The 18,137-nt window shown below is 45.8% G+C and overlaps 1 protein-coding gene across 2 annotated transcripts in view; it reads left to right on the plus strand.

Moving 5' to 3' along the window:
* Window positions 1-16,206, plus strand: part of KCNN2 (potassium calcium-activated channel subfamily N member 2) — a 351,854-nt gene extending 335,648 nt beyond the window's left edge. For both annotated transcript variants that reach the window (XM_055141490.1, XM_004612730.2), the window contains 4 exons: window positions 987-1,097; window positions 4,342-4,469; window positions 11,225-11,294; window positions 15,601-16,206. In XM_055141490.1, coding sequence (XP_054997465.1) covers window positions 987-1,097; window positions 4,342-4,469; window positions 11,225-11,294; window positions 15,601-15,888 — 597 coding nt within the window. In that variant the 3' untranslated portion in view covers window positions 15,889-16,206. The remainder of the gene's footprint in view (window positions 1-986; window positions 1,098-4,341; window positions 4,470-11,224; window positions 11,295-15,600) is intronic.
* The last annotated feature ends 1,931 nt before the right edge of the window (window positions 16,207-18,137 follow it).

Consider the following 18,137-nt stretch of genomic DNA (forward strand, 5'->3'; position numbering starts at 1 on the left):
AGCTGTTTTGGAAATCTGAGTCTGTTTTAGATGACGACAGCTGGCTAATAGGCATCTGCCCCTTTTGGCCAATATAAAGGGGATGCAGCTGTGTGGGGGAGCACCTGCCATCCATGTGAGGAGCACTGGGGTCATCCCCAGCACTGTTGGAAGGGAAAAAACAAAACAAACCTATAATTAGAATGATTCGTGGGGCAGAGAAAAGTACTGAAGGTAAGGCTCTTGCCTTGTATGTAGCCGACCCGGGTTTGATTCCCAGGGCCTCAGCCCTGCCGTGGGGCCCCATAGACCTCAAATTAAAAAGATTGCAAACTTGTGAAGTTTAATGAATGGATCATGTGATCATCCTTGCAGCCAATCATTCTGTTACTTGTCCACCGAGCTGGTGTGTCTAAGTTGAGGTCCTGGCCGCAGGCACCTGTATGCAGTCACCAGCCTTCGACCAACACGAGCACATAGTGACCTGTAATTCAGAAACAGTCGCTGTTGAGTTGACTGTCAAGCCCATGTAGTTCCTGCTGCCAGAAACCTCTGGAATATGGGAATCCCTGATCCTTACCTGTAGCACTTCTTAAGACTCTGAGGATGCTTCTGTAATGATATCTGTCGAGGTGGCCCTGGATACTGCCTTCTGCTCAGGAGAAGGTTCTGGACAGGTGGTTTTTTTTTTAGTAATTCTTGTTAATACTGCACATATTTATGCTTATTTGTCATCTCTTGCTCTCATATTGAGAGGTATATAATCAAGGCACCCCATTTAGGATGTTTCTGAAAATTCAATCACTTTTTTGACCCTTTACAACTAAAATGTTTTTCATCATGTCTTCCCTTCTTATGTGGACTAGGTTTGCTAACGACCAACCGCCTGTCTACTGTTTATTGACGTGGAATCCACCGGTATTTCTGCTTCTTCAAATCCTCTGTGCCAAGCCCTGTCAACGAGGCAGAAAGTAGTTAACTGTTTGGGTCTTCTCTCTGGTTTGCAGGGTGCTGGTTGTACAGCCCTGGTGGTAGCTGTGGTGGCAAGGAAGCTAGAACTTACCAAAGCAGAAAAACATGTGCACAACTTCATGATGGACACTCAGCTGACTAAGAGAGTAAGTGGTCACTGCCCCGTGTGGTACGTTTCTCACTGTGGCCGTGGTAGGCTTTCATTTTGACATTAGAGGCTCAAACAAGATGATGTTCATTTGTACACAGAACTGCCATTTACAAAGTTATTGATAATTGCATTTTAGGTATATAATATGTCAATACCAACCCCTCCACCCGTGTTCCCATGTTCCTTCCAACCCCCGCCTGTCAGCTTGACGGGCACATGACAAAGTTTCAGTGGCTGCAGCTCAGATCTCCTGTTTTCAGTGTTGTTGAGTCTGTGTTTGGGATCTTTGGCTGTATCAGTCCCCCCTTTCACCAGTATAACTGAAGCCCTGGTGGGAAGTAATGGGTGATAATATTTCTAATAGAACAATTCTGTAGGATTATCAGAATGAACAAGAATGTAGAAGCCATGCATAAAATGTATGAAGATGAAAAATGTTAATGCCGAGTTAATAAGGCGAATGATTTTTGAAAAAAAGAATATGCCTTGTGAAAACCATCTAGAATAAACATTTTTTCTTATAGTCAACAGGAGAAACACTTTACAGCTGTTCTGAAATGTGAATGAGTCTAAGAAAAATATCTTCCGAGCCCTTTACAAGGGACACACTTCTAGCTGTGTCTCTTAAAAGAAACGAGCAATTTCTATAACATATGATTATTCATCATGTACTAATTTCAAAAGCAACTATCAGATAAATGTCTTTCCCCCCATTATTATATTAACTACATAAAGTACAATGTTTAGAACAGAATGAGCTATCATTAAGGGAGATTGTCCTATTTAACTCCAAAACTTAAATCAGATCCTCCACAATTCAAATGGTACATCTGGTCAACCCCAATAAGAAATACCACATTTTTCCAGCCCTAACACTGAACCCTGATTGCAAAGAATTACAGTCACCCGTTCCACTACTCCTCCCTCCTGAGCCACAAAAATTATTATAAAGCATACTAGCATTCACCTCTCACCAGACAGTGCAAGCTACTTAACAAATTTCAGATGAACAGACACCTTTGGAGATGAAGCAGTCAATGGTCTGTCTTTTGGAGGTTTCTTATTTATCACTGTCTATTCAAATCTAAATCAAGAGATCTCTGAGCTTGGCCTCCAAATACTTTCACTTCGGAAACTGGGTAGCAAGCAATTCTGAGACTCCAAATACACATTTTTTAAAGTAGCTAGATGTACCACCAAGGATAATTATACATATTAATGTCCACTGTGGGTGTTTCCAATCCTGTTAAGAATCCTCAATATGATCCATAATAAGAACACTATTATGCAGTTATATAACTGTGTCTCCTGATCATCGGGGAACAAATGCACAGGAACAGGAGAGGATTTGCTCACCGGGCATTGGAACAGCCCAGAGATGAAGGTGCAGAACTGTATGCATCTCTTCGCTTTGCCTCCATCCCTCACGGGTCCCTGGACTGGATTGGGGGCAGGAGAGCTGGAACAGGAAACACACAGACACACATGTGCCATCCCAGTGCAGGAGCTGAGCATCCCCAGACATCCCAGAGGCTTACACAGATGCGGTGCCATGCTCACCTTGTCTCCGGCTGAGAGACTACGGTGCCTGTGGACCCTTCCTCGGAGGAAGGCAGCTGTGTTTCCAGAAGGTGGGGCTCAGCTTTAGTGCCCATGGTGGAGATATTGCATGCACGCCCAGCCTTTGCACAGCCTCCCACTCGGCAGTCATTTTCTCTTAGCTGAGAGACTCTCCAGGACGTGTTGAAGGAATATCCAGAGAAAGTACTGTCCACACCAGCGTTTCTCTTAACAGGCATTTGAAGAGACCAGTCATTTTCATACAAATGCCTTCAACTGACTGTTGTACCCAGAAAGAAAACTCGTCAGTACCTTGGAGAAGGATTGGCCCTCCACCCAAAGCCCGCTGCTTTCTTTGCTAAAATGAAAGTGTGTGTATGTAAAGTACAGGACTGAGGCCATGGCCCAAGTGGCAGAACACTGAGGCCCTGGGTTTCATCCCAGGCACGTGGCGAGGACAAACACACACACATACACACACACACACACACACACACACACACGACCGGGGGGTGGGGATTGTTTGTTGTTGTTGTTGTTTTGTATAGTCCTAAAACTGTTATTGTCAAAGAGCCAAAAAAAGACATTGGTGATTAGAGAAGCAAGGGCTAGAGTCTTTCATCGTTAGCACATAACCTCGGCTTGACTTGTCCAGAGTCAAGAAATGTGGTTCCATCCCCCACCCCAAATGGTCCTCTGAGCACATTAGAATGTCACTAACCACAAATCACCATACTCTGGTCACCATACTCTGTGGTGTGAATGAGAAAAAATGCCCCTCCCCCCCACACACACATACACAAATCTGTCTCGCCCTGGCTCTTCATCCAGGATCTTTGAAAGTTATCAAGAAAGCAAGGGATAGACTGTCACTTGTGATGTTCTTGCATCTATAATTGGTTTTTTTGGGGTTTTTTTTGTTTGTTTTTTTGGTTTTTGGGTCACACCCGGCGATGCACAGGAGTTACTCCTGGCTCTTCACTCAGGAATCACCCCTGGCGGTGCTCAGGGGACCATATGGGATGCTGGGATTCGAACCCGGGTCGGCCAGGTGCAAGGCAAACCGCCCTACCCGCTGTGCTATCGCTCCAGCCCCTTGCATCTATAATTGTTGAGGCTCTTGACAAAAGTCATCAGAACACTTTCCTCCTTCCGATTGGCGCTGTCCATTTGAAACACAGGCAGTACCCATCAGCAGAATCATGAGCACGCAGGCGCCAATTCATGAAAGTGTAGAGGTGGCATAAGTCACTCTGGGAGGCCAGACGAGGGGGCGCTACATCCACGCACTGACACGAGGATGCTCTGGCAGCTACAGCCCGAAAAACGGGGCTTCCCCATAAGCAACAAGCTCAACTCTGGTTTCCTCCCACTTTGCCCTTTTAGCCAATGAGTCACTCCCTTGCTGTTCAGTGTCCCTATTCCTTTGCTTAAGGTGACTTCACAGTCAGAAAAAAAAAAAAAATTTTTTTTTTTTGAGAATAAGTTACTCCCTGATCATGGAGATGCAGACGATCGGCAGGAAAACCCATTATTAGCAGTGTGATAAACCATAGAATCACAATCAATTTTTAAAAAATTTTTAATAAATGAAAAAAGTAAAAGAATATGAGTTCTGGCCAAGTTACAAAGGATTCTATTCTGGAATTTATCAACTGTTTTGTTTGTTTTCTTAACAGGTAAAAAATGCAGCTGCCAATGTACTCAGGGAAACATGGCTAATTTACAAAAACACCAAGCTAGTAAAAAAGATAGATCACGCAAAAGTCAGAAAACACCAACGAAAATTCTTGCAAGCTATTCATCAGTAAGTACCCATTTTTTGGTTTTTTGTTTTGTTTTGTTTTTTCTTTCACTTAGTGCGACTTTGGTATCGCTGGGGTTTAATTCTCAGGCTTGGTTACTATTCCTTTGAGAAGAAGAAAAAAGAAAACCTCATCATCTTTGTTCCTGGCAAATTTAAGTAATTACAAATGAAATCCTGAGATATATTTTTATTTTTTTTTGTATGAATAAAAATCATTAAGGCGGGGGGCAAGAACGGTCATTTATTCTATCAGTTAGAATGTCTTTTCAGTTAAAAATGTATTTCTGAACTTAGACAACTGGCACTGAAATTTTTTAGTGTCGCTACTGAAATTAGCATTTTAACCTCTATCCGGAACTTTGCAGGTTAGCATCAGTCTGGGCACTAGCAGTTGACTTAATGTTTAAGGTTGTTTGTTGTTGTTGTTGTCCTAAGTTCCTTTTGTCACCAAGGTGTGGAGAGATTTTTACTCTATGCCATATATTCGGTATGATTTTATAGTTCCGATAGGCCTTGCATGCGTCAGTGTTTAGAGCCCGTTCTTTGTGTGTTCGTTTCGTTGTGATACCCTATGACTATCGTAGACCTCGGCAAGCACAACTCTCGCTAGTTAAGTTTCAGTGGTCCCCTTGAGAGCAGCGGGCCTTTCTCCCGGTCTCTGCCCTCCTGCGGAGGTAAGTAAACTCACTCAGCGTCCGTCCTTCTGCCCGTGCCCTTCCCAAAACAGGCTTGCCCTGGAGGGGAGCACTCGCAGGGTCCTGTTCTCAGGTGTGAACAGGGCTGTGGTCAGACCTCCCGCAGGGCGGCGACGGAAAGGTGGGTAACAGTAGGTCTCTGGGCTTCGCTCCAAGCTCCTGACGGCACAGCCGAGGAGGAAGCTCTGATTCTGTTTCGCGGATTTAGGTCATGCACTGGGGCTGTGTTCTGCTCGGTCTTCAGAGACCCCCACCTCGCCCCATCCCACCCAGCTCCCCTTCTCCAATCATATCAGGACCTGAGGTAGGACCAGGGGTTAAAGGTGCTCTCGCCTCGGAAGCGGCCAACCCCAGCTCAATCCCCGACACAGCCTCTGTCCTCTGTCCCTCGAGTGCCACTGGGTGTGACCCCAAAAGGCAAAGTGCATGACAGTCTCGGTGTCACCGAGCATAGACTTCTGAGAGTCCAAACAGGGGCCCACGCGGGTCAGAGTAGCTGGCCTCCTCCCTCTTCCCACCAACAGCCTTTCTTCGAGATCTTTGTGACTCCCCCAGATGGGCAACAGGAAAAGGGGGGACCTGGCCGGAACACAGCCTTCGACCTGGCACCCCAGAGCACACTGCTCCTCAGTGCCTTCCCCCCACCCGGCTAGGGCCCATGCTCTACATCTCTCCACGCACACCCCCAAAACCATACAAGAGGTCCGCACATTCATCTGTGGGAAATCATTTTTGGGTGCTTTGAACATTTCCATACTCACCTCTATTGTTCAAGGCTGTTGAAGACTTCAAGTTAGAGAGGCGGTACAGGGGGTAAAACACTTGACTTAGATGTAGTCAGTCCTGGTTCCTTGGCACTGAATATGGTTCCCTGACAGCTGCCTGGTGTGGTTCCCCAAACCAGAAGAAATCCAAAAAGGACTGAGGCCAGAGAGATAGGGTAGCAAGTGGGGCGCTGGCCTTGCACATGGCCAATCTCGGTTCTATCCCTGGCACTACGGATGGTTCCCCAAGCACCAGCAAGAGTGATTCCTGGCTGAAGAATCAGGAGTCAGCCCTGAGCACTGCTGGGTGTGACCCAAAAAATCATAATTAAAAATAAAAAGAGAATTTACCACAGTGATTGGGTGGCCCTTTAAGAGCAGCCCCAGGGTCTCTCTGAGGGCACCTCTCTCATCCTAACTAATTCCCTCAGGACTGGAGTGTTTTCCTTTCTGTCGCTGTGACCTGTTAAATGTATAATTGAATGTGATTTGCCTCTAATGCATTTTCATGTAACAACAACACAAAAGACATGCTTTGACAGCTTTCGTAGTAAAATTCTGTAGCCATGTGTGAGAGTGGTGGGTATTTCTCTATTTCCCTGTCTCGTCAGACAACTTAAGTTCAGAATACATGTTAGACTCAGGAACTTGGTGGGGCATTTGAGTGTCCCCTCGAATATCCTCTCAACTTTGCTGTAGGTTAGCCAGTTCTTCTGCTCAAATGTTAGAGAGGGGGGGGGGAAAAAGTCATCCTTAGGTGGGGGGAGTGAAACAGAGACATTCTCTGTCTCTCAGTGGTGGGCGTAAGTGCTACCAAGACTGGTGACCCTGCGCCTCAGCTCGCTACTCGGGGACAGAGTAACCACTGTGACTTTTCTGCTTCTTCCCCATGTCCCTCACTCTCCTCCTTCTGTAGCAATGCACCCTTGTAAAGGCACTTCCTGCAACTCAGCAACGTTCAGAACTTCCGGAGTTAACCTTATGTGGGGTGATGGGTGTCCTTTGAGGCGGGAGGGCTCTGAGATCTCTGTGGGTTGGGTCTGGGGGTAGGGGGAGGGGGCTGCTCTGATTGTGTGTGATTGTCTTTTGCTCGGAGGTAGCAAAGTCACCAAAGGAAGCACACAGGGGCTCGATTCCCAAGGACCAGGCCTGCACTGCCCAACTTCCAGGCCCAGCGGTCAGCCTCAGTGGTCAGCACTGGGCAAAAATCAGATCTTGCAAGTAGAGGAAAAATGTGCAAATTCATTGGCTCGAGCTCTCCTGGCCTCTCCTAGTCTCTGTTTTTTTCCGGAGAGCCCTCTGTCCTCTCTATCTCTCCTCCCTTCTACCAGCCACTCTCTCTCACTCGCTCTCTCAACTCTTCCTCTTGGTGAGGCTTCCTCACTCTCTCCTCCACAGGAGACCGTTCTTGGCTCTGATGGAGGCAGAGCTCCCCCCACCACCCCCAACAACAACCAGGACCTTTTTGTCCAATACCTTGTCTGGTCATTAAGTGCCAGGACACATTGGATTACTATGGCCTTTCTCTGTTTTTCTGCTCCAACCTTGCCCCCTCAGAGCTTATCATTCTTCTGTCACAACTCTAAGCCTCTCCATCCACAGGCATTTGTCTTCAGCCTGCGAAGTCCAGTGAGTGTCCCTGTCGAAACACGGAACGCTCCAGAACCTAGTTTTCTGAAAGCCACACACCACCCTTGACTTCAGAAAGACGCATTCCCTGATCTCCCCGCAAAACAACCCGAATCCTGTTGTTTAGGATATCATCCCTTGAGCCCTTCACATCAGGCCACACAGTGCTTCCCAGAGCCCATGACATCCCCGTCCTGACACGAAACGACATGGAATCCCAGAGGCCAAGATGGCGGTAGTCATGTTCTTCCGTCAGAACCCGAGTCCTGGGGGAAGAATGGGAGGAACGAGGACCTAATTAAACGGTAGTTTCTCTGACAATCTGCCAAATCCTGCAGAATCTTCCCAAGCTCTTCCAGCTGATGAATCGAGCCCCCGGTGCACCACCCCCCTTCCCCCCCAACTCTGTGCTATTTTGTTCCAGAATATTTTACAGTTTCTTTTCTTTTGTTTTGTCTTTTTATTTCAACAAAATGAAACTAGAGCTCGGAAGTAAGTTGTGTGAGCCGCTCCGTTCACCATTTGCGGAACTCTCTGCCGGCTGCATGCACCCAAGCGGATCCTTGATTTGTGAATTTTAGTAGTCTGATTGCTGCTATGGAAATGTGATCCAAAAATCATTGATATTTTCCTGTGATAAGTGAAGTTCACCAGGAAGAAATCAACATACGTTTCTTATTCTTCTTTGGTGGTGGTGGGGGGGGGAGGGCGGGGGCGGGGAGGGGCGAAGTAAAATACACATCTGCATGTGACCTTTTATTCTGGCAGCTGCAGCAGGATATTTTTTCATTTATTTTCCCCTTCTTCCAGTCCCCAGAGCAAGAAGGCAAGAGGACTGGAGTTCAGAGACAGAGAGGGATACCAATCAGAGAGAGCTACTCTGAGCTGAGTTTCAGATAGAGCAGAAAAATCAAATGGGCAAAATTCTACTGTCAGACAAAATGACATCATCCCACAGTCAGGGCTGTCCTTTTGTTTGGAAGATAAAGCACTCACCTCTTGGTCCTGTCCCCAGAGTTAACATTTTCTCTGCAGGGGCTGGAGAGATAGTACGGCCCCTTAAAGAGATAATAGTACAGCCTGCCTCGCACAGGTAAACCCGCTGACCCGGGTTTACTCCCGGGCATTCCATCTGGTCCCTTGAGCATTCCCGGGTGTGGTCCCGAAACAAAAGTCAAGATTTTCTCTGCATTCCCAGATTGCTAGAGGCATCTGCTTGGGTCTCCCCAGTCTTCACTCTGCCACTTGCTAATTCTCAGTTGGAAAAGGCCCTGCCTCTGAGTCTCTCATAAAGAGCAGTAAAATACATCACTCCCAACCCACACGGGGCTGAGTTGACATCGACCCCACAGCTCCGACCATGGCTTCCGTTGCCCACCCATAGGCTCTCGCCTCCACAGAGCTAGCTGCCTGAGATCCTGGCTCACTCTGTTCAGAAAGGAGAGACGACCAGGTGTGAGGACAGAAACACAGGATCGAAACAGCCCGGGCTATTTTTATGAGCCTTCAAAGCAAACTTAAGAGAAGCAATGTCTCTCCATCTTTCCAGAGCATTTATCAAATAATTGTTGGCATTGTCACCGGGGCCTTTCAAGCGTTGCTTCAAGAAACCGAGGGAGGCAGGCGTGGTGTAATAACCACTCCAGGTCAGGCGGTCCCATGACTGAAATCGAAGGTCACAAGAAACTTGACAAAGGTTTCTGAGGGCACCACAACCAAAACTTCAAAAACCCACCCCAAAATGAATCCAAGGGATTTCTGGAAAAACCTGTGTTGCATTTTGGGGGGAGTTGTGAAGGGGGGCGTGGAGCCCCGCTCTGAAAGCCGTTGTTGTGAGCAACAGACACTTCAGGAACCTGCTGTTGGGGCCGGAGTGATGGGACAGTGGGAAGGCCTTGCTCTGCACAAGGCCCACCCAATCGTGGCATCCCATGTAGTCTCCAAGCCTCCGCTGGGAGTGATCCCTGAGCACAGAGCCAGGAGTAAGCCCTGGGCACTGTCGGGTGTGGCCCCAAACTCCACCCTCAAAACTCACAGTGCCTAATCTGTAGCATTTCAGTTCATGAATGAGAAAACTGAAGGGCCGATCCAAGCATGCTTGGCTGGAATCTGTCGCTCTTCTATCCAGCGGAGGGTGCTTTAATAGAATGAACCCACATTTGACACGGGTCTTGTCTGTTTTTAAGAGGTACACCTTAAAAATCTTAACTCCCAGAAATTGAAAGCTGCTGTCTATTTTCCTTAACCAGCTCCTTTCGTGATGAAATACGTTCTAGTCTGAAAAACTGCTTATGGTTTGAAACATGTTTCAGACTAGAACGTATTTCATCTCTAAAGGAGCCAGTCAAGTACCAAGCATCCTAACAGAAAAACTCAGAGTCCCGTGAACTAGCAGGTCAGACTTTTTGAAGATCAGACTGTGGGAAGGTGTCACTTACCAGAACACGGGCAAAAGGAACCCCCTGCCTGCTCTTCCACAGAAGAGCAGACGTGGTGCCAGGTTTCACAGCCTAATTTCAGACTGAAACCACCAAGCATAGGGAACACTTGTTACCAAAATTCTCCTGGCAGTAAAATCTTGCCCTGCACATTTTGATTCCATTGCTGTGATTTCCATTTAAATGGAGAAATAATGCTGGAGAGGGTACTTCGTGCGAGCAGTTCACCCAGTAAAGTAACTGCTCCTCCAAACACGAGTTTAGATTCCTTTTTTTCAGGAAGTAGTCTAGACAGATATGTCGCTCTTTTAGAGCTAACTTTGAATTGTTGGCTTTAAAAGCAGTAAACTTTTGTTGGAAAATCTTTGGATTTTCTAGTTTCTTCAAAGATAGCACTGAATGACTAAATGCTTGTGAAAATATTTCTACTTAATCGTATTTTAAGGAACCATAAGAATTTTCCATTTTTTTTAAAAAAAAAACAGTGACCTCTGACTGTGAAACATATGTAATGACATTTTAAAGCCTCCCAAAATAACTGAAAAGGTAGAGATTCCTATATGCCAGATACTTTAGTTGTCCTGTGATTTTAATCTTCCATCAAAATGAAAGGAAATTCTCCCAAGGAAAAACTTAACAACAAAAGCCAAGTGAAATATAATGAAGAATAAGAGAATCATGTTTTGAGTGACCTTGCTGCTGGTTGAATAAAAGTTTTATTGTTGCTAATAAGAATCTCACTTATCACTGTGTTTCATCAGGTTCAAATGCCTAACCCAATCCATTTCAGACTAAACAGGGCTGATACCTGTATCTAGTCATGTAGGCATAGGAAGGCACTCTCTGCTACAACATTGGTGAATTTCTTGTTGCTTTGCCTACTTCTTCCTATGTCTATTTGTCATGATACCGGGGCTTTAGAGGAATGTTTTGGCTTTTCTCATGTGGTTAAAACCATATGAGCCTTTCTCAATTCAGCTTTCCCTGGTAAAGGGGTGGTCCTTAAGGCCACTTCATCTCTTACTCTCTCTCCTTTCCTTTTTTTGCCGTGTTGGGGAAGCATGCTTCTCATTGTAGCAGATACATAACCAGTTTGGACTTTACCCCAATACTCAAGGCATTATCCATGCAGTTATTTGCTCTTGTCAATTTTGTGCATGCTCTTTGGAAGGCGGATGGCAACCATAGCAAAGAAGGAATCTTTTTTGACTTCTGACTTTGTCTTGTAGATTAAGAAGCGTAAAAATGGAGCAGAGGAAACTGAACGACCAAGCAAATACTTTGGTGGATTTGGCAAAGGTATGCTTGGGCTTCTTGGCCTTGTGGATTTTTGTTTGCTGGAATTAACCCCTGCCCAATAACTAAGAATGTTCCAGAAGACCACTTGTGTCTGGTTTAAAAGCCAAATCAACAAATCAACCTAAAATAGTGGTTTGACTGCGAAGAATTTTGCTGAAGCCCTTTTTCTGCATCTGTTATCCAACCTTCATCCTAAAAACTTACCTACGTGTGGTCATTTGGAGCTACAACAATAAGCAAATGGAATGGGAGATAATGCACTTAGGGTCCCTGTTTGTAGTTCAGCTTCATCTCTTTGAGAGCAGAACTGTCTCTAGGGTTGTCCAAGAAGCTGAGGGCTAAACAGAGCCAATCAATAAACCTAGTTTTTATATATGTGAAGCAAACTGATTGGAAATTACATCTTAAAAGATGTCTCTCCAAAGACAAAGTCGCCACCTTTTTTCTAATTCATGGTTTAAAATCCTATCTCTTGCCCTTTGGACCCTGCTGCGGAGCGAGCATGATGGAAGAGCCCAAGGAAGCGCTCTTGGACTCCAAACAGCCCACTGAACTAATTCCGGCATGGGACCAGAGACCCCACGGTGCGCTGAAACAGTGGGAGCCGGGCATCCCCCAATTCTTTTAACCTCTCTCTCTCTCCACACCTCCCCCCTGAGCACAGCGCAGGATCCGCGGTTTTCCTGAGCGCAAAATGGGGACGGCGATCCAGCTGAAACGGGAGGCGCGCGCGCTTGCGGGAGGCCCCAGGGGGCGGGGGCGGCGACCCCCGCCCACAGCAGATAGATACTTAAACCCACCTCCCCCACGTGCGCTTCCCTTTGGACCCTGCTGCGGAGCGAGCATGATGGAAGAGCCCAAGGAAGCGCTCTTGGACTCCAAACAGCCCACTGAACTAATTCCGGCATGGGACCAGAGACCCCACGGTGCGCTGAAACAGTGGGAGCCGGGCATCCCCCAATTCTTTTAACCTCTCTCTCTCTCCACACCTCCCCCCTGAGCACAGCGCAGGATCCGCGGTTTTCCTGAGCGCAAAATGGAGACGCCGAGCCTCTCTCTAGGCTTCTCCATCTTATGAGCACCATAAAAGGGTAAAAGTTTGTAGTGATGTTATTTCTGGTTGTACTTTCCCTGGACTTTATACAGAAACCCAAAACCGCGCGGCCGCTGTCGCGGCCGCGCGACCTAATGTCATCTTAGCATCAGCAATATGTAATATGTCCCTTTTTAATGGGTCGGACTTTTGTGGGAGATCCTAACAAGAATAGTAAGTCTGTTGCTGAAATATTGAAGGCAATCAAAGTGGTAGCCATCTCTCTAGACTGAACTAAGCTATATCCCCACGCCGGCTGAGAAGAAATATCCTTCTTTCTCGGGAAGAAAGGCGGCGTGGTGTCAAACATAGTGTGATGTCCATTAAGCAAACAGACCTGGTGGCGTGGGAATGGGATATAAGGGGAAAAATTATGTACATGGAACAGTGGGACGCTGGTGGAATCTCGAGCCGGAGCCGATACCAGCGCAAGCCCTTCGGTTCCAGAAACTGCTTGCAGAAACTCTACTAGTCTATCAACTAAGCCAGAGCCCCACGCCTGCCAATGACGGGAAATAACCATCCTTTTCGGTTTTTTTTTTCCCTTGTCAGGCAGCGTGGTGATTACCAAACAGGCGTGAACTCGGTGGCGCGGGGCAAGGGGGAAAAAGAAAAGTTATGTAACAAACAGCGGGACTTAATATCTCTATATTCTTAGCAGTGGAGAACTATCAAATGCCTCCTTGGCAATAGGACTGCTTTCCTTTTTTGGGGGAAACCCCAACAACGGTAGTGAGTTGTGTGTTGAAACATGGAATGTAATCGAGATAAGGCATAAACGAAGTGGAACTTATCATGTACAAGGGTGGGGACTGGGGAGGTGGGAGGGGGTGGCAGGTATACTGGGGGGGTTGGTGATGGGAGATGGGCACTGGTAAAGGGAAGGGTGTTTGAGAATTGTATAACCGACATAATCCTGAGAACTATGTAAGCCTCCACATGGTGATTCAATAAAATTATTTAAAAAAAAAAAAAAAAAAAAAAATAAATAAATAAATAAAATCCTATCTCTTTATGAAAAGTACATAAGCAGCCCCAACCCTTTCCGAATATGAGTGTGTCAACAATCACGACCTTGCATTTTTCTGAGCTAATTTTAGAGGAGGTGGTAGAGTAACCTTTATGTAAGTGTTCAGCCTTTGAACACATTAACTTTGAAATAACCAACTCCCTTTGTTGACCAGAGCATCCTGTTGCGAGTTTCATCAGCCAGCTTTTGTACCTGCAGCAAAAGTTTCAGTAAAAATCTACTTCAAGTACACATTATCTGTCCTGGTCACGAAATAGAACATCTGACTATTTTAGTGTACATTGCATCCCTATATAAACATGGTAAAGGTGATGAATAGTTAATGGCTTACCCCAGGACAGGTAGCATGCGTTTAAACTGAGTAGCATACTCGGCTGGTACATCATACCAAGGACAAATGCTCAAAAGAAATTGGATACTTTTCTGGAAAAAAAAAATAATTGAGTCCTCAAATACACACAGTTAACTTTACTCTGAATAATACATACTAAAATTATATGTGCACATCAATGCAATATTTACATAATTGTCCTAGCTATGAAACAAGATACTGTTTCCAGTTTTGTTTTGATTTTTACAATCTTACTGCTTATGTGACTTCATAGGCCCATTATGGGGTACTTTGCTTCCTCTCTCCCCTCTCCCCTCTCCCCTCTCCCCTCTCCCTCTCTCCCCTCTTCCTCTTTCTTTCTCTCTCTCTCTCTCTCTCTCTCTCTCTCTCTCTCTCTCTCTCTCTCTCTCTCTCTCTCTCTCTCTCTCTCTCTCTCTCTCTCTCCTCTCTCCCTCTCCATCCCCCTCTCCCCCTCCCCCTCCCCTTCCCCCTCTCCTCATCCATTGTTGTGTTATCCTTAAGGGGTCATTGGCTGGGGAAGAGCACAGATGCTCAAGGGAAAAGAGAAACCAGGAGGGCTGGGTTGGGCGGGGCTGTGATTTGGAAAGGCCTCCTTGCCCTCTTCCCCACCCTCTGTCCTCCTGACTCTGAGCGGATTCACTCAAAGTCAGCTTTCCCCATCTCTCAGCTGCTTATAGAACTGGGAGTCAAGGTCAGAAACACCCTCTGGTCTTGACAGCCAGGAGCAAGGCTGAGGAGGCCACAGACACATTCCCTCCCTTTCCAGTTTCAAGCCACTTAGCTCTGATCAAGCCATCGTCAACAACATAGATTGACAACCCCACCGCCCCTCCAGCGCTAAGCTCTTGGTGGGTTGACTGTAAAAATGCTATTTGACGTGATAGCAAGCCTATAATTTAGGACACAGAGTGGCCAAATATATTTAGAAATTTTTGCTTCACGTCAAATGCCTAAATGACTGTTCAAATCAGTTCGTCCTAAACCTCACCCCTATTCTGCCTTCAGACTACCTGCTCACATCCCAACTCTGTATACACCATTTATTTTTCTTTGAATCTGCTGAAAGTTAGCCTTATCCTAACAAGAACTGAATGTTCAAATGACTGGGGATGCATTTACCTGCACAACACCCAAAAGACTGCGCTTAGCTACACAGTACCCACTCAGTGGTTTCCATAGCTGAGTCCCAATGACTGTGTGGAATCTGCTATTTCTACATCCTGGCGCTGCACAGACACTCCCTTGGCCATGCGGTGAGTGCCCTGTTAGCCCACAGTCCCCCAGAGGAGGCCATGACCCGCATGCAGAGAAGGGCCAGTTGGGCGTCCAGCCCAGGCATGACTTAAACTTGTTGTATTCGACTGGCTAAAGAAACTCTGGTACATCTATACAATGGAATACTATGCAGCTGTTAGAAAAAATGAGGTCATGACGTTTGCATATAAGTGGATCAGCATCCGAATATAGACTAGAGACTGAACACAATGGCCACTCAACACCTTTATTGCAAACCACAACACCTAATCAGAGAGAGAGAATAAAAGGGAATACCCTGCCATAGGGGCAATGTGGGGTGGGGGGAGACGGGACTGGGGAGGGTGGGAGGGATGTTGTGTTTACTGGTGGTGGAGAATGGGCACTGGTGAAGGGATGGGTCTCGAACTTTGTATGGGGGTAACATGAGCACAAAAATGTATAAATCTGTAACTGTACCCTCACGTTGACTCACTAATTAAAAATAAACTATTAAAAAAAATAAATAAAATAAAATATACTAGCTTAAAAAAAAAACTTGTCGTATTCACGCTCCCTCTTTCGTCCCATTTCTCAGACACAGAACATCATGTATGACATGATCTCTGACTTGAATGAAAGGAGTGAAGACTTTGAGAAGAGGATTGTTACCCTGGAGACCAAACTAGAAACTCTGATCGGGAGCATCCACGCCCTGCCTGGCCTCATCGGCCAGACGATCCGGCAGCAGCAGCGCGACTTCATTGAGGCCCAGATGGAGAACTACGACAAGCATGTCACCTACACCCCGGAGCGGTCCCGGTCCCCGTCCCGGCGGCGGCGGTCGTCCTCCACAGCGCCACCAACTTCATCAGAGAGTAGCTAGAAGAGAATCAGTTACCCACAGACTAAGACTTTTTGCCATCATATGGTCAATATTTTAGCTTTTATTGTAAAGCCCCTATGGTTCTAATCAGCGTTATCCGGGTTCTGATGTCAGAATCCTGGAAACCTGAACACTAAGTTTTAGGCCAAAATGAGTGAAAACTCTTTTTTTTTTCTTTCAGATGCACAGGGAATGCACCTATTATTGCTATATAGATTGTTCCTCCTGTAATTTCACTAACTTTTTATTCATGCACTTCAAACAAACTTTACTACTACATTATATGATATATAATAAAAAAAAGTTAATTTCTGCACAGACTCGTTTGATCACTTGCCGTTTTTCAAGGTCCAGTCAAGGTGATAAGTCATCTGATAATCTATTGATGGTTTTGATTTCCAAACTGGAAAGGGCCTTTCCATGGATCTATCCCATCATTCCTAAAAGTTTCTCTCATAATGAAATATTACAAACACAATCATTTGACCTGGTCCAGCTTACTTATCAAATGATTTGGGCTACGGAGTTAGAGGATCTTATTTACATGTGGAAAAACAATTCTTTTTAAATCATCACCGTCATCACTGTCATCCCGTTGCTCACCGATTTGCTCGAGCGGGCTCCAGTAATGTCTCTATTGGGAGACTTGTTGTTACTGTTTTAGCATGTCGAATACATCATGGGTAGCTTGCCAGGATCTACTGTGTGGGCGAGATACACTCGGTAGCTTGCCGGGCTCTCCAAGAGGGGTGGAGGAATCCAACCCAGGTCAGCCGCATGCAAGGCAAATGCACTACCCGCTGCGCTATCGCTCCAGTCCCACTTTTTAAATAGTAAAACATATTTGTGTATATATATTTTCTAACCTTTAAGTATGTGTGTATCTATTTAATAGTACGTATTTAAACAAGGAGCGCACATACTTTCAAGAATCTCCCAACTTTTCTCTTTCCATATCAATCTGTTGGTATCCACATGCCAACTCATTAGACATGTCCGCAGCGCTCCTGAGAGTATTAGGAACAAAAATTGTGCCAAGGGAGTGACCCCCCCTCTTGCTCTGTACTCACCTGTTTGATGTTGAGAAGTCAACGGGATCTAGTGAAACTCGGGAACCTCAGCACTCATTTTCCAGGGAAGGGGAGGAGGTTGGGGAGTACGGCACTGTTTCTCATGGAGGGAATTATATAGTCATACTGCAAACTTATCTCTTTAAAAGGGACTTAAGACTCCACTGGCACTATGGGTAGCTGCTAAAATGTTGAAGTAACCTGGGCACCCTTCACATGGTAGATAATAGTCTCCAAAACCCGATAGAAGGACTGTAATGAAGCAGAATCGTAATACTGTGCTTAAACAGCTCTCAGCCCAACCCAAGGGGAATGGCTGAACCTAAACATCATACCATTTTCAGACAAATCTGCTGCTTCTGCCTTTGATTTATTTTATACCATTAATCATTGGCATCTCCCTCCCAGTGCTTGGCATTGAAGGTGCTGACAGATCAAGTGCTTTTTCTTTTAACTTCGAGCCAGAGTTCGTTGCCTTGTATAAGAATCTCCTGCAGAACATTCCCCCATAACTGATGCAGAAATCAAGCCTATTACTTCTGCGAGCCAGGACCTGGCAGCTAGATTCCCATAGACTACCTAGAGTCACCATTTACCACATTTATCCCTAGTGGGTGCAAATAAAACTCACTCACTCGCTCACACATGTTCCCTATCACAAAAGTTCCTAACGAGGAGTGAGGAAAAACCTCAGGAACGTGCTGCTGAAGTCAGTGAAGTCAGAAGTACTGCTTCATCGGAGTTTCTACATCCTGGGTGAAAAGACAATGTTTTCCTTATTTTAAGTTTCAGATCAGAATCTACTGAAAATTTGGTGTAACCATCGGATGTGAGAAATTTGGAGAAGATTAATTTGGGGTTGCGATTGGTGTCATTAATCCACATATGTCATACCACTGCGGTGACTAAAAGGCACAGTAGCAGATAATGAAGTTTCATTATTCTCTTACTGATCAATTAGCACCACATCCCAGAGTGGAAGAGAAAGGCGAGAAAGACAGGGAGAGAAGAATGTATCCATTGCTCCTCCCGGGAAGAAGAGAATGTGGCTTTTAATTTAGATGACTTTAACCTATGTTTCTTCTCCTCTTTCTATTAAGGACAGCTCCTCTAGGCTAGCACTCCCTTGTCCTCCAAAAACTCCATCACACATTTTCTGTTCCTCTCTGCTACGACTGG

This window comes from Sorex araneus, chromosome 6, assembly GCF_027595985.1.
Source record: "Sorex araneus isolate mSorAra2 chromosome 6, mSorAra2.pri, whole genome shotgun sequence".
Classification (NCBI taxonomy): domain Eukaryota; kingdom Metazoa; phylum Chordata; class Mammalia; order Eulipotyphla; family Soricidae; genus Sorex; species Sorex araneus.